The sequence below is a fragment of the Macadamia integrifolia genome, unplaced genomic scaffold, assembly GCF_013358625.1.
Source record: "Macadamia integrifolia cultivar HAES 741 unplaced genomic scaffold, SCU_Mint_v3 scaffold869, whole genome shotgun sequence".
NCBI classification, from domain to species: Eukaryota; Viridiplantae; Streptophyta; class Magnoliopsida; order Proteales; family Proteaceae; genus Macadamia; species Macadamia integrifolia.
This window is the reverse complement of record NW_024870564.1, coordinates 303,974-319,504: the sequence shown is the minus strand read 5'-3', so window position 1 is coordinate 319,504 and position 15,531 is coordinate 303,974. Positions and strand designations below refer to the sequence as shown.

At 36.0% G+C, this 15,531-nt stretch overlaps 1 protein-coding gene across 7 annotated transcripts in view; it reads right to left on the bottom strand.

Annotated features, from left to right (window-relative positions):
* Nucleotides 1–15,531, bottom strand: part of LOC122070272 — a 29,597-nt gene that overhangs the window by 13,131 nt on the left and 935 nt on the right. For 4 of the 7 annotated variants that reach the window (XR_006137723.1, XR_006137722.1, XR_006137719.1 and 1 more), the window contains exon 1: nucleotides 11,601–14,405. Coding sequence is in view for 4 of the 7 variants with exons in the window: in XM_042634398.1 (XP_042490332.1) it covers nucleotides 11,601–11,619 (19 nt within the window). In the remaining 3 variants the exon portion in view is untranslated. Of the gene's footprint in view, nucleotides 1–10,728; nucleotides 10,867–11,600; nucleotides 14,406–15,531 lie in introns of those variants that run through there. The other 3 variants (XM_042634394.1, XM_042634395.1, XM_042634397.1) reach the window with 1 other exon arrangement.

The following is a 15,531-nucleotide window of genomic DNA, read 5'->3' as shown; positions in this document are numbered from 1 at the left end:
GGGTTACTAGGGGAAATAATCTAGATTTTCTTCCCATTCCATTTGAGCTCCTCAAATAGCAAGGCAAGGAATTCTAAATTACACAAGGAATTCTAAATTACAATTGGTTTACAACAAGGACCAACCTTAAGCTCCTATTTGTTTACGCTTATCATGGATAAGTTAACCAGGAACATTCTAAATGAAGTCCCCTGGTTTATACTCTTTGTCGACGACATTGTTTTAGTGGATGAAACTAAAGCACGGATCAATACTAAGTTGGAGCTATGGAGATCAACCTTGGAAACAAGAGGTTTTAAGATTAGTAGATCAAAGATAAGAGTATATGATGTGTAAATTTAGCCACACTATAATGGATAATGAAATGGTGACAACTGAGGAGAGAGATCTCACAAAGTGACTATTTTATATATCATAGATCAACCATAAATAAAGGTGACAGAGAATGATGTTTCACAGACAATTAAAGTGGGATGGATGGAGTGGAGTGGAGTGGAGAGATGCATTCTGAGTGTTGTGTGACCTGCATATCGGTATAAAGCTTAAAGGAAAATTCTATAGGACTATTGTACGTATAACTATGATGTATGGGGTGGAATATTGTGCAGTTAAGACATTACATAGAGGAAGCTATGTGTAGTGGAGATGAGGATGTTAAGATAGATGTGCGGCAAAACTAAGAAGGATAAAGTGAAGAATGAGCACATTAGGGATCTTTTGGGAGTTACCCCGATAAATGACAACTCCGCAAAAGTTGTCTAAGGTGGTATGGCCATCTTCAAAGGAGACCTAAGGATGCCCAAGTAAGGATGAGTGACCTGAGTCAGATTGAATGAGCTAAAAGAGATAGGGGCAAGCTTAAAATGACCATATGCGAAGTGGTGAGGAATGACATGCATAATATCGGTCTCGTCCTAAGTATGACCTCGGATTGAGCCTATTAAAGGCAAAGGATTCATATAGCTGACCCATTTGGCTTAGATTCTCTTGACTTGGTGGGTTGTGCCTCTTTCCTCTTACTCTCATTTTTTGACTCCCATATCTCTTCTCTTCATCTCTGCCTCCCCCCATGGTTCGAAAACTCATCGAAATCTCCGATATTTAGGTTTTTTTTTTTTTTGCCGAAACAAAATGGCATACAAAACACAAAAGTACATAAATTCGGTCATCTCGGTCATTTTGATCATTTCGTTTCAAAATTTGCTCATTTCGGCCTAAAAAGTGCATTATTTTGTCACAATTTTGACCATCTCGGTCATTTCATTTCGCTCACTTCGCTAATTTCAGCCACTTCAGCTATTACCCCCAAAATGGCCAAGCGAAATACATGGGAAAAAGTACACTGTTTCGACGAAATTTCAGTTACATTTCAGTATTTCGGTGGTTTTTCAACCACCAAAACGGAACGAGTTCTTAAACATTGCCTCCCCCCCTCCCCTTTTTTTCTTTTGAGAAATGCCATTTTGCAAAAGCTAATTTCTACTATGTTTGTCAACTCAGATGATCAACTTGGCAATGTGTTCACTAAAGTATTATTCAAGCATGTGTTTCTCAGTGTTAGTTCTAAGCTAGGTATGGCCGTATGGGAACTACATACTCCATCTTGAGGGAGAGTGTTCAAGTGAATTGTGGCTATTATGGTATTATGGTGTATGGTGTACCATGGGTTAGTGTTTGAGTTGCAGCAAGATTAGTCGTTTAGTTGTTATTTTCCCTTCTAGTTATATCTCTTTATTGTAATTAGACTTAGACTCATAGTAGGATTCTTACTAAGAGTTGATGACTTAATTTAATGCTATATAAGGAAGGGGCTAGAGCACGAATGGGCTACGCTATTCCTATCGTGCTCTAGCTCCTTCTCCCTCTTCTCAATCTCTATCATAGTTCCTACACTCATTCAATAGGTGCTGGTTTATAGATTCAGAACATTGTCATATGCTTCCCACACCATCTTTCCTACCCCTAAATTTATCAGCTCTGACTATAGGAAAATAAAAATGGTTAGCTGTTGGTTGACATATTATGGTTTTTATAAAAAACTTCAACTTGGAAGTGACAGGAGACTAGGTTTAGGGAGAAAGAAGAAGGAAACAGTCTGAAGGCCGAACCTGGGTAAGGTATTTATACTTGCAAATATAACATTAGTCAAGTTAACTTAATATTGAACACTCTGATCCCAAAACATTACATAAGGGCTGTATTAGCTCTGACTTAACACACTTACAAGTCCATGACAGACTTAACATCCTTACAACTCCGAAAGCATACACACTCACAATAATGCACGGAGTTCAAACCATTACAATCTCAGAATAATAATCAACAATAAAAACAAACACAAATAATACATTATTTTAATCAGTGTCTGGGAGTACTGTCGTTGTCCAACTGGTTGTCTTGAAGAAAGTCATGTTCAACCAGAAAAGCATGATGCATGGTGATAAGGTAAGTGATGTCAAGGTCTTAAAGCATGTGATTCTAGTTCCATACAGTAGAAAGACTGAGCACGCATGTTGGTACAGTGGATGGGTCCACATTATTGGTCTCAACATTGTCATTTGAAAATTGATCCATTCATCTGGATGAGTGGCCCGGGTAGTATAGATGTCATAATAAGTGATTATGTGAGAAGTCAGGGAGAAAGCGAGGTAATGGTTATCGGTGATGGGGGTCAATGAAGGATGGGTGGAGATGGTCTAGTTCGCGATGGAAAATGATGGTGATATAATCCTCAGTGATTGTTGAGAGGAGTTGTAACCAAGATTAAAGGGGTTGGAATTCTCGGACGAGCATTGCAAAGCAATGCTGCTGGACATCACTTATCACCACGCATCATGATTTTCTAGTTGAACATGACTTTCTCTAAGACAGCCAGTTGGACAACAACAATACTCCAGACACTGATTAAAGTAATATATTATTTGTGCTTGCTTTTATAATTGGTTATTACTCTAGGATTGTAATGTTTGAAGACATGCATTATTGTGTGTATGCTTTCAAAGTTGTAAGGATGTGAAGTCCGTTATGGACTTGTAAGTGTGTTACGTCCGGACTAAGTCTATAAATGCAGCTCTTATGTAATGTTTTGTGATCAGAGTGTTCAATACTAAGTTCACTTGACTAATACAGAAAGGCAAAAAGTTGTGTGCACAAGCAAGTTCATACATGGCTGTCGCTTTAGTTGTTTGATGGGGGGTAGAGGGAGTGTACTACCATTTCCACCCCCTAATGGGACGAAGGGCCAAAGCACTAACCGTGTACATAAACAACTGCACACAAAAACTAGACCCTAAAACAAATAAGGGGAAAATCTAATAGAAGTCATTATTGGTGTCACTAAGCCCAACATCACAAATTCCTGCCAAAATGGGCAGTGAGTGGATCTCTACGATTGGGTACATCACACCCATGTCACTGGTCAAACTTCAGCTCAAAAATGTAATTGAAAATTGGAAGTGGTTAAAAAGTAAATGCATAGTTTCATAACATTACAAGAATGCCATTAAACATTAGAGGCATGCTCATAATTTTGTCACTATGGACTCACCTTTGAGACACTTCATTTACTTGTTTGATGCTGAACTTTGACTAGTGAGACAGGTGTGTTGTATCTTATCATATGGACTCACCCATATTTTTCATGTTGTGATTTGGCACACAACTCATTGGCCTATATTTTCTTTTAAATTTTTTGTCACTTCCATTAGAGTTTGGGCAGAGATTCACTAAGCAGCATCAACATGCCTCATTCAGAAGTCCTAAGGGCGTGTTTGATCGCACGATTCTTAAGAAAGTAATTCGAAAGAATCGTGATTCTAGACTTTAATGAGTGTTTGATTGCTAATGAATGTAATTTTTAAAAAAATCAAGTGATTCTTCTGACAAGGTATTTTACACATAAATGGGCGTTTGATTGCTTGATTTTATAAAGAGTATCTTTTAAAAATGTAACTAAATAGAATATGGCTCCCTATAATTGTATTCTTGAAAAAATAATTGTTTGGTTACTACGGATTTTGTATGGTGATTCTCTCAGAAAAACTATTTGGTTATCATGATTCTATCTTTGGGAAACACCCAGAATCACTATGAATAACTATTTGGTTGCGCTTAAAATGTAATTATTTTCCAATTTTTGCACACAACTATCCAATGTTATTTTTATGTTCATACACAAGTTTCTAACACTTTTTATAGTATTATATTATTAATTAATTTTGCGAACACATGGAGGAAAAAATCCTTATATTTTTTTATTATTAAATGAAAAGGAAAATACCATAAAGCTTAATTATCCAACTCCGTCTTTTTAATAACTATGGGATTAAAAGAAAAAGTCCATAATACTTGGTCTTTACACATACATATGTAGCTTAAAGTACAAAAAATCCATAATACTTAATTAAAAACCCAGCTTAATGCCTTAAACTATGTCTTCTAAATTTCTAATATACTCCCTTTCTAGACAATTTCATTTATGAATGCGAAGATTTTTTACTGCATCAAGTACGTCTTCCAATGTCCACTTAATTATCCTACTTTGTTCTTCAGATGCTTCAATGCTCCCTCTTAGATATCCCTGTAAACAATATATGGATGTAGGAGGTGTCATTGTAGGTTGGCTCACGGCCGTGGTCCCTCCTAAATGGTTTGATGAAGGAGAATCTTCATCCTCAATCAACTGAAACTTTCCACATCCTTGATTTTTAACTAAAAATCAATTGGTACCATTCAAACATTAGACATTTAAATGTGAATGTCTAAAAAAATGTAATTGGTCTACAAAATTAGTCTGTATGACAATCATACAGAAGTGGAATAAGGGCAACACCAAAAGTCTCGTTCTTTATTTGGTCCATTGGTGCATCTTCGAACTTTGCACTGTTTAACTCTGCATTCACACATGTTGTAGTGGTCCACCCAAATAAAAAAATGTGTGGGTACGACATTTGTAGAATTTTCTACACAAATGACAAACAGTATTCAATGTAAAAGTAATGCATTTAGCACCACAAAAATCACATCTAGCAATATGTTTCATCTAAAAAACAAATTGATCATTAGATAGTATGCTTTCATTTATTTCATAAAATAGTACATAAACACTACATAAAAGCTAGTGTAACCATTTAGTTCCATAACTATCTGTAGCGAATAAAAAAAAAAAGAGCATGATATATCCATATGAACCTACTGTCAATCATCATGTCAACATGTGTAGTATTTAATCAATAAATACGTAATTGAAATGATAATTAATTTAATTAGCAATCTAATCCATTCATAAAATAAACCATCCAAGTAACCATTTCCCGTTCACAGTCCAACAAGAGAAAATGTGCATTGTTCTCCACAAATCACAACAATTACTACGTAATAAAAAAAAAAAAGTTCAGCTTTCAAAGTTCATCAGTTCATAGTTAAACATTAGCCAAACATCCAAATATTCTATCACAAAACACCCATCAAACATCATTAGCCCCTGTCATCTTCCATAAGCAACTCCAACACCTATGGTTTATCTTCATCATGCGCTTCCAAAAACAGATTGCATAGTTCTTGATTGTTCACGAAGAATTCTTTGAAAAACATTTCTTGATGAAATCTATAGTTGGGATCGCATCGATTGCATCGGAAAGTCTATCAATGAGGTCATCGTTAGACTCAGTGGTGACTAGATGACCAATGTGAGAAGTTATTGCCTTTAAAGGGTTTGATATCTTATCAGCCCCTCCCTTCTTTCTCTTCTCTTCTCTTTGCCACTGCCACTACCACTAGGACAAGATGATTTAGGCTGACCTCGAACAAGAGTAGAACGTTTTGGACGAACTGAAGGTACACTTTCTTCAGTTTGAAATTCTCCATCACCAGCAACATAAAGCTTTTCCAGTCCATCAAAATTGACTTTGTAATCATTCTGCCAATCAGATGCAGACTCTGATGGATGTGATGAATCATAACCCCTAGCTATCTCATTGGTCAACCATATACCTACTTGAATATGTATTGGAAGAATTGCATATTCTTCTAATATCTTTGCTCTTTTTCTACAAAAGAGATTAAGAAGATTATATCAATAGAGTAAGAAAAATGATTACAAATGGATGGTCAGGTTGACGGTATTAAAAAAAAAAGTAGAAAGTATCTTAAATTCATTCCAAACATGCTGAGGTGCATCAAAGCGCATCTCTATTGAATTTCAACCCATCAATTGCTCCTATGCAGTCCTTAAAGTATAGGAAATATCTTCTAATATTATCTGATATGCGACTAGGAATGTTGGTACTCAGCGGGGGGAGCAATTGTGTATACAATTGCATGGCTGCACCCAATGTGACATTAAAGTGCTTATTAATAGTCTGACCAGAATGACCCAGAAAGTGTTGAACCACAAGATTCTTGACATTATGGGTGAGTGTGTAAGAATATTACTATTTGTTCCTCTACCCTCAATAATTTGCTATCCTGCCGGAGATCCCTTTCTCTCACCATATGGCATAGTGAAAAAAATGTCTTAACTCATTCTAATCTGATCTCGGCATATGTCAGAAACACCAATTATTCGCTTCATCTCAACACTACCACATAGGACCACATTACGGTAAGGCTCTTTATTGAGATACAACTTCTTATATGGCTTCGCTCCAATAACAGAAACAGCAGCCACTAAGATGAGTTTTTTGTGCTTCTGGTATGCTGCATCATTCTCACGGTTTGATGCCAAATTTGGCAAGATTCTACATTTTATGTTTAAAAAAAAAAAAAAAAAACATTTATCAGTATACCCACGTAAATAATTAACTTATAAAACAGATTGGGTTTGCTTATGATTTTTGTTGGTGAGATCTCAATAGGTGACCTCACAAAAAAATCACTTTAGGTGGTGTTTGATTGCACGATTCTTAGAAAAGTAATTCGAAAGAATCATGATTCTGGATTTTTATAGGTGTTTGATTACTAATGAGTGCAATTTGTAAAAAAGTCAAATGATTCTTCTAACAAGGTTTTTTACACAAAGTGATTTTTTTTGTGAGATCACCTATTAAGATCTCACAAAAGAATCAGTCGATTCTTATCCTCATATAAAATGTAAGAATCATGCCCTAGAATCTCTCCCGGCTTCTCTCCAAACAAAGGATGGCGCTTCTCTCGAAGGTCAGCACTCTCTCTCCCTCTTTCTAATCTGCTTGCTGTTAACCGATTCTTATTCTAGTTTTTTTTTTCCTTTGAGATTTGTTTCAGGTTAGAAAGAGTAGAAGAGGAGGAAGAAGAGTTGAGAGAGGGTGAGAGAGTGCAAACCTTTGAGAGAAGCACCGTCCTTCATTAAGAGAGAAGTAGGAACGAGACATAAACTATGGGAGAGTTTCTTTCTAGGGCGTTGAGGTCCTAAGTTGAGAGAGATTCTAGGGCGTGATTATTACCTTAGAATAAGAATCGACTGATTCTTTTATGAGATCTCCTCAATAGGTGATCTCACAAAAAAAATCACTTTATGTGTAAAAAAACCTTGTCAGAAGAATCGCTTGACTCCTTTAAAAATTACTCATTAACAATCAAACACCCATAAAAGTCCAGAATCATAATTCTTTCGAATTACTTTCCAAAGAATCGTGCAATCAAACACATCCTAAAGTGATTTTTTTGTGAGATCACCTATTGAGATCTCACCAACAAAAATCACAAGCAAACCCGATCTGTTTTATGAGTTAATTATTTACGGGGTATACTGATAAGTGTTTTTTTTTTTTTTAACATAAAATGTAGAATATCGCCAAAATTGACATCCAACAGTGAGAATGATGCAGCATACCAGAAGCACAAAAAAATCATTATCTTAGTGACCGCTGCATTGTTATAGGAGCGAAGCAATATAGGAAGTTGCATCTCAATAAAGAGCCTTACCGTAATGAGTTCCTATGTGGTAGTGTTGAGACGGAACGGATAATTGGTGTTTCTGACACATGCCGAGATCATATTAAAATGAGTAGGAGGGCATTTTTTCACTATGCCATGTGGTGAGAGAGCGACCTCCTGCATGATAGCAAATTACTGAGGGTAAAGGAACAAATAGTAATATTCTTACACACACTCGCCCATAATGTCAAGAATCGTGTGGTTTAACACCTTCTGGGTCATTCTGGTCAGACTATTAGCAAGTACTTTAATGTCACATTGGGTGTAGTCTACAATTGCTCCCCCCGCCGAATACCAACATTCCTAGTCACATATCAGATAATGTTGAAAGATATTTCCTATACTTTAAAGACTGCATAAGAGCTACTGATGGGTTGGAATTCAATAGAGATGCGCTTTGATGTACCTCAGCATGTTTGGAATGAATTTAAGGTACTTTCCACTTTTTTTTAATACCTTCTACTGATATAGTCTTCTTAATGCTCTTTTGCAAAAGAAAGAGCAAAGATATTGGAAAGAACATGCAATTCTTCCAATACATATTCAAGTAGATATATGGTTGACTAATGAGATAGCTAGGGGCTATGATTCATCACATCCATCAGAGTCTGCATTTGATTGGCAGAATGATTACAAAGTCAATCTTGATGGACTGGAAAACCTTTATGTTGCTAGTGATGGAGAATTTCAAACTGAAGAAAGTATACCTTCAGTTCATCTAAAACATTCTACTCTTGTTCGAGGTCAGCCTAAATCAGCTTGTCCCAGTTGCAGTGGCAGTGGCAGTGGCAGTGGCAGTGGCAGTGGCAAAGAGGGGCTAATAAGATATCAAGCCCTTTAAAGGCAATAACTTCTCACATTGGTCATCTAATCACCACTGAGTCTAACGATGATCTCATGGATAGACTTTCCGATGCAATCGATGCGATCCCAACTATAGATTTCATCAAGAAATGTTTTTCAAACAATTCTTCGTGAACAATTAAGAACTATGCAATCTATTTTTGGAAGCGAATGATGAAGATAAACCATAGGTGTTGGAGTTGCTTATGGAAGATGACAGGGGCCAATGATGTTTGATGGGTGTTTTGTGATAGAATATTTGAATATTTGGCTAATGTTTAACTATGAACTGATGAACTTTGAAAGTTGAACTTTCTTCTTTTTTTTTTTACACAGTAATTGTTGTGATTTGTGGTGAACAATACACTTTTTCTCCTGTTGGACTGTGAACGGGAAATGGTTACTTGGATGGCTTATTTTATGAATAGATTAGATTGCTAATTAAATTATCATTTCAATTACGTATTTATTGATTAAATACTACACAGGTTGACATGATGATTGACAGTAGGTTCATATGGATATATCATGCTCTTTTTTTTTATTCACTACAAATAGTTATGGAACTAAATGATTACACTGGCTTTTATGTAGTGTTTATGAACTATTTTATGGAATAAATGATAGCATACTATCTAATGATCAATTTGTTTTTTAGATGAAAAATATTGCTAGATGTGATGTTTGTGGTGCTAAATGCATTATTCTTACATCGAATATTGTTTGTCATCCGAGTAGAAAATTCTATAAATATCGTACCCACACATCTTTTTTTATGTGGGTAGACCACATGTGTGAATGCAGAGTTAAACAGTGCAAAGTTCGAAGATGCACTAATGGACCAAATAAAGGAAGAGACTTTTTGTCACACCCAACCTTCTTTTGGCACAGGTATGCTGGCACTGGATACGTTACCGCATCTAATCAGCCTGATACTTCCCCAGGATCCAACTCTAGGAGAGTCCAAAACACCACAGCCACATACATAGTTGTCACGGCGCCAAGGCGAACCAAGGCGGTGGAAGGTTGTCTAAGCGCTTAGGCAAGAAGGCGCCCGCCTTAAGGCGAATAAGTGTTATTTTTTATTTTTCCTATTTTATAACATTATTTATTAAGTTATATATACCTTATATCATAAAAAATCAAGATTAAGCCACATCAAGTCATTAAAAATCAACATTTAGCCACATCAAAAGATAAAAAATTAACATTAAGTCATATTAAGTTACAAAAAATCAACATTTAGAGAAATGCTCTTATTCTATAATAAGTTTGACTGTTCAAATGATTTTATTTTTATATGAGACTTTTTGTATTAGTTATAACATAAAACCAGTTTTCTAACAAGTCTAAGATTACTTAAATCTGAGTTGCAATTTTGGTTTTTAGCAATGTTTTAACGTGATAGAATTTATAAAATTTTCATAATTGAAAAAAACCCCAGCATTTAGAAGTTGAAAATTGTCCCTACAACCAAAATCCTGTTTTTGTTCTTGGACTGGGGCTCGACTTTTTATCCTTTTGAAATTTGATTTTTAAACTATTTTTATTGGATTCAAATAAGGGGTATTTGCTTATTTATGAATAATATCTTAAGTAAATGAAATAACAAATATTAAAAACATTTACTAGCATAAATAAGTGCTGAAACACAAGGCGACATGCAATGCAACAAGGCGGCTGTCGCCTAGGCCCCAGGCAAACCGCCTGGACCTAGGCGACGCCTTGACAACTATGATCACATATATCTAAAAGTCATGATCATCAGAGTATTTAGCGGATATATGAAATCAAATAAATAATTCATACTCACCCAATGCTTCTATGTGATATCTGATATCATATATACAATGATTCACAAAATATGACATCTTCCAAAAAGGCTCGAATCCTCAAAAAGGATGATCTTCGCGGAAGTATATATTTACACAAAAAGAATAGTCCCTGGTAAGTCCACTCAGAAGTACTGACCTCCATAGGCGCAGTTGTAGCATTCGCAGTCGGGTCCATGGTCGATTCCATCTTTTTGAAGATTGGCCAAGTTATCCAGGGCCACTGTCTCATAATCAAAGCAGGAAGTCGACAAAATACTGGCCTCAACCTCGACATCTAGAAGGAGTAAATAAAACGGATGAGCACTAGTAATGCTAAGTGAGGGGTGGGGGAGAACAAGCTTATACATCCTTATGCAATGCATGCTCAACACATAGAAAATGATGCTTATGAGTCCATTTAATTAACTATTCTCATTCCCTAGTCCATTACTAAGTCTTATAACCTATGAGTATAAGTGCTACCAACGCAAATGGCATTCCCTACCTTGTACGTTAGGCCTCAGGAATACAAGTTACGCCGTAGGCAGGAGCCAACCAGTGTCAGTACGAGACCCGGGCCACACCGGCTAACCCTTAAAAGTAATCCTGTATTATAAATATATCCACAGGCATACAGTACGTCGTATTCTGTCTCACATCCATAACTGATACCACACATCTCATCACAAGTGCACGGCTGATCAGGTAGCCACATAATTCAGGATTAGTCCGTACTTAACCCCCTACGAACAAGGGGTGTCGCACTTGGGGTTGTGATACCTAACCCAGCATTCTAAATGATGCACAGCCGATCATTGCAATCACATATGCAAACATGGACACCTGCACGTGACCCATCTCACCTGTCTTACCTTTCTCATTTCCATTCCATCTCATTCCATCATATTAGTATCATCAAAAGAATAAATGCAAGTAAATGCAAATGCACACATACAAGCAATTTAATGCATGAACAACATTAAACAAACACACCAAAAGAATGGGCGGTTGAGAAAGGCACCCACTCACTTTGACAATCAGATCCCATTATCTCTCCTCCAGGTGCAGAACAAGCTCTCACAGCTATTTGAAGTTCCTAAAAATTCAGAATTTACATACAAGTGTTAGAATCAAATTAATTTTTATTTACCCTTAATAGTACTAGCTTAATTCCTTTTAATAGGCCCCATATCATTATCAAAATTTCAGACCAAATTGGCTTCTGGAACCTCAACCGGCTAGAGAGATTTGGTCCAACCGGCCAGCCTAAAGTCTCCCGCCTATTGATCAATTTCTACAGAAAATCGATTCTGCCACCTTTCAATCTGTTTTTTTCCCCCTCTGTTTTGGTCTAAACCTCTGTGTTTATGTATCATTCCTCCATAACAGTGATCAAATCGTCAATTTTTCTCTTTACTTTATAATCCAATTTCATTCCATTTAATTAATTAAGATTTATTTCTCTATTTATCAGAATATTCATAGGCAACCACATGATTTCAGAATTTCAGTCACAAGAATGCATTTTAGTTTCAGATTGTATGGTCCAACTCAAATCTAAGGTTGCATGCCTTGATTCCATCTTTTGTATTACTTTACAAGTGAAATATCAAACCTCAATCACATGCTTGCAAAATTAGAACCATTAGTAGTAAAATCCTTGTCTCTAAACCCTTAAACAATAAAATTTCCATGGAATTTCAGCATCTAAACCCTCAATTTTGATGATCGAACCCCAATTAGAGTATGCATGTGTAAGGTCCTTCATCAATTTCTCTCTGTTCATGAACTTATATTCTCATAACAATAATACATTACTTTAATTCCATTCTTTTCTTAGTCCACCATAAATTCCATCTTTAAATTATTATTCTTGGATACCAAATTCAGCAGAAAATCTCAAATTAAACCTCAATTTAACATAGTATGAATCAAAGTAGAATTTTCATGATCAAACCTCATTCTAAGTTTACATGCATGAAATCCACCTTTAATTTCACTTTGCATGCAAGGAATCAAGCCTCTATTCATCTTGTATGCAAATTGTAAACCTTAGAACAGATAAATTGAATTGGGTTTTCTTCCTCATTCACATGGAAATTCCCAATTTAAGAAAATTCAGTGAGACTCCTCACTTTCAGTCCCAATCAGCCATGGTTCATACATCCATTTGCAGGATTTTATGTCTCTCCCAATTATTCCACCAAGAACAGAAAAATCCAAACTTCATAAAGTCAGATCGCGGCTGAAATTTTTTAGATTTTTCTTCATTCAACAAGTTCCAGCCAAATCGGTCTAAGCCCCCTTTAAATTTAAGAAAAATTCTTTTATTACAAGTCCATATAGGTCAGAAACACTTAACCTATTTGCTGAACTTTCCAGCAGTACCCTGAGAAGTTCAATCTCCTTCTTGATCTCCCTCTCTTCTGCTCTCTTCTTCTCTTCTTCTTCTTCTTCTTCTTTCTTCTTTCTTCTTTCTATCCGAATGAGAAAATGAGGGAGAGAAATGGGGTGGTGGTGGCTATTTATAACCACACTAAGTCTTAGTGGCCCACTAAGTCTTATTTACTACATACTTAGTGGCCCACTACCTATATTATTATGCAATACATATAACATATGTATATGTCACTTCATATTACTTACACTAATTTCAATTTTAGATTATACATTCCACACCCATATTAAATTATAATTTCTAATTTCATAATTTTTCTTATTTAACTTATTTTAATATACCACTATCTTATTATATATATATAATATTATATATTCAGATATATATATAGGGGGTATCATATGACTTAAATTACTATATTATTAATACATATAGATACCCATCTTTACTTTATAATTTTTAATTCCATTATTTATTATTCATTCTTCTTAGTCACATCAGACCCACAGCAATAGGTCCACATGTCAAGGCTTCCAAGAATGGGACCCATTCGGTCAAACCTGACCAATCTGTCCAATCAACAGGCCTGCTTGTCATTTCCAGAACTCTCCAGCCTGTTGAGCCAGATTTGCTCTTTTAGAGTCTGTTTAGTGCCTTTTTAATTAGTGACCCTTATGAAAGGTTAATGAATACCTGTTGGCCCATTTTTCTTGTTATTTCTTCCAACACTGTTGGCAGAAGGCGTAGGTACATGTGGGGTCATCCCTTCCTTCATAACACTCCACTGCTGTCAGCCAAGCTAGCATTGGCTTCTCCAGTTTGTTACTCTTGCCTGTGCATAGCCAATATAAAGAGGTGAGATTTGGGGTGTTACAATTTCCCCCCTCCTTATAAAAATTTCGTCCTCGAAATTTGCAAGAGTTACCTGGTAGACCAAACAGTTCTAGGTACTTCTCCTTCACTTCATCTTCTCTTTCCCAAGAAGCTTCTCACTCCCGATGGTTCTTCCACTTGATCTTCACATATGGTATGGCTCGACTCCGGAGTTGATATTCCTTCCTATCATAGATTCCCTCGAGCTGTTCTTTATAGCTCAAATCATCATCCAACTCCAAAGGTTCCACAATAGGCAATACATGTGAAGGATCTGGAATGTACTTCTTCAACGTAGAAACATGGAAGATATTGTGAATCTGTCCAGTTCTGGAGGTAATGCCAATTTATAGGCTGTCTTGCCAACTCGATTTAATATCTCAAAGGGTCCTATATACCTGGACTTAATTTACCTCTTTTTCCAAATCTCTTGATGTCTTTGATAGGTGAAATCTTCAGAAATATCTTTTCACCCACCTCAAACTCTAGAGGCTTCCTCCTGTTGTCTGCATAACTTTTCTGCCTAGATTGAGCTGTCTTGATTCTTTCTCTAATCATATCTACTTTCTCATAAGTAGCTTGTACCAACTCAGGTCCCCAAATTCTCCTTCCTCCCACTTCATCCCAATCATAGTTTTTAAGGCGGCAAGGCGACGGAGGCGTTTGAAGGTCTTTCGGAGCGCCTTAGCGATAAGGCAGGCATAAAGCGTCGCCTTATCAACTAAAGCGTTCCTGTGTAATTTTTTTATAAAACCAATCTATTTGGCTCAAATCCTAGTTGAATCCTATTACTCATATGTTAAATAAATATTAAAGGTTCATATTCATACCAATGTAAGATATTCATCAAGAAAACAAATCAATAAAGTGAATAAACTAAGTTCATCTTCATCAATCATCAATCATCAATCATCATAATATATTAACATATAATATAAATACATAATTATGAAACAAAATTATAAATATAAAGAAAATAAGACATAAAAAATACAAGTATTTATTATACTTACATCTATGATGCCAAAATGAGTGCCTAAACCCTAAGGTCATCCACTATATTTCTACTCCTGTCAAAGAAGAATGAAGCTCACAGCTACCGGAGCAAAATGGTAGCCTGGATCGGTGGTTCTTCCTTGTTCCTTGATTCCTTCTCAAAGCCCTTTCTTAAAACCCTTGACAAAATCCAAACCCTGTTTGTGAATAGTGTTTATGTTTTGTTTGTTTTGGTTATTTTTGGCGGAGTAAAGCTGGTCTCATACATCTCAAGTGTTAACAAAACCATACACCTACCAATAAAAAATCTATATTTGGAATCTTCATCAAGAAATTATAAAATGTGTTAAAAAAAAAAAAAAAAAAAAAAAAAAAAAAAAAAAACCATAAGGCGCCACTTCACGTAAGGCGGAGCACTGCCTTACCATCTCTAGAATGCATCAGCGCCTTAAAAACTATGATCCCAATACAATGGGGTTCTACATTTTCTCCCATACAAAGCTTCAAATGGTGCCATACCAATAGTTGATTGATAGTTGTTATTATATGCAGACTCAACTAATGGTATATGCTCATCCCAACTATAGCTCATGTAAATAGCACAGGTGATGTAAGGGGTTCCTAGGTGACTAGGTCTCCTAAAAGATTAACTCACTAGGTAGGGTTAACTCAAGGGACTTAGGTAGATAGGAC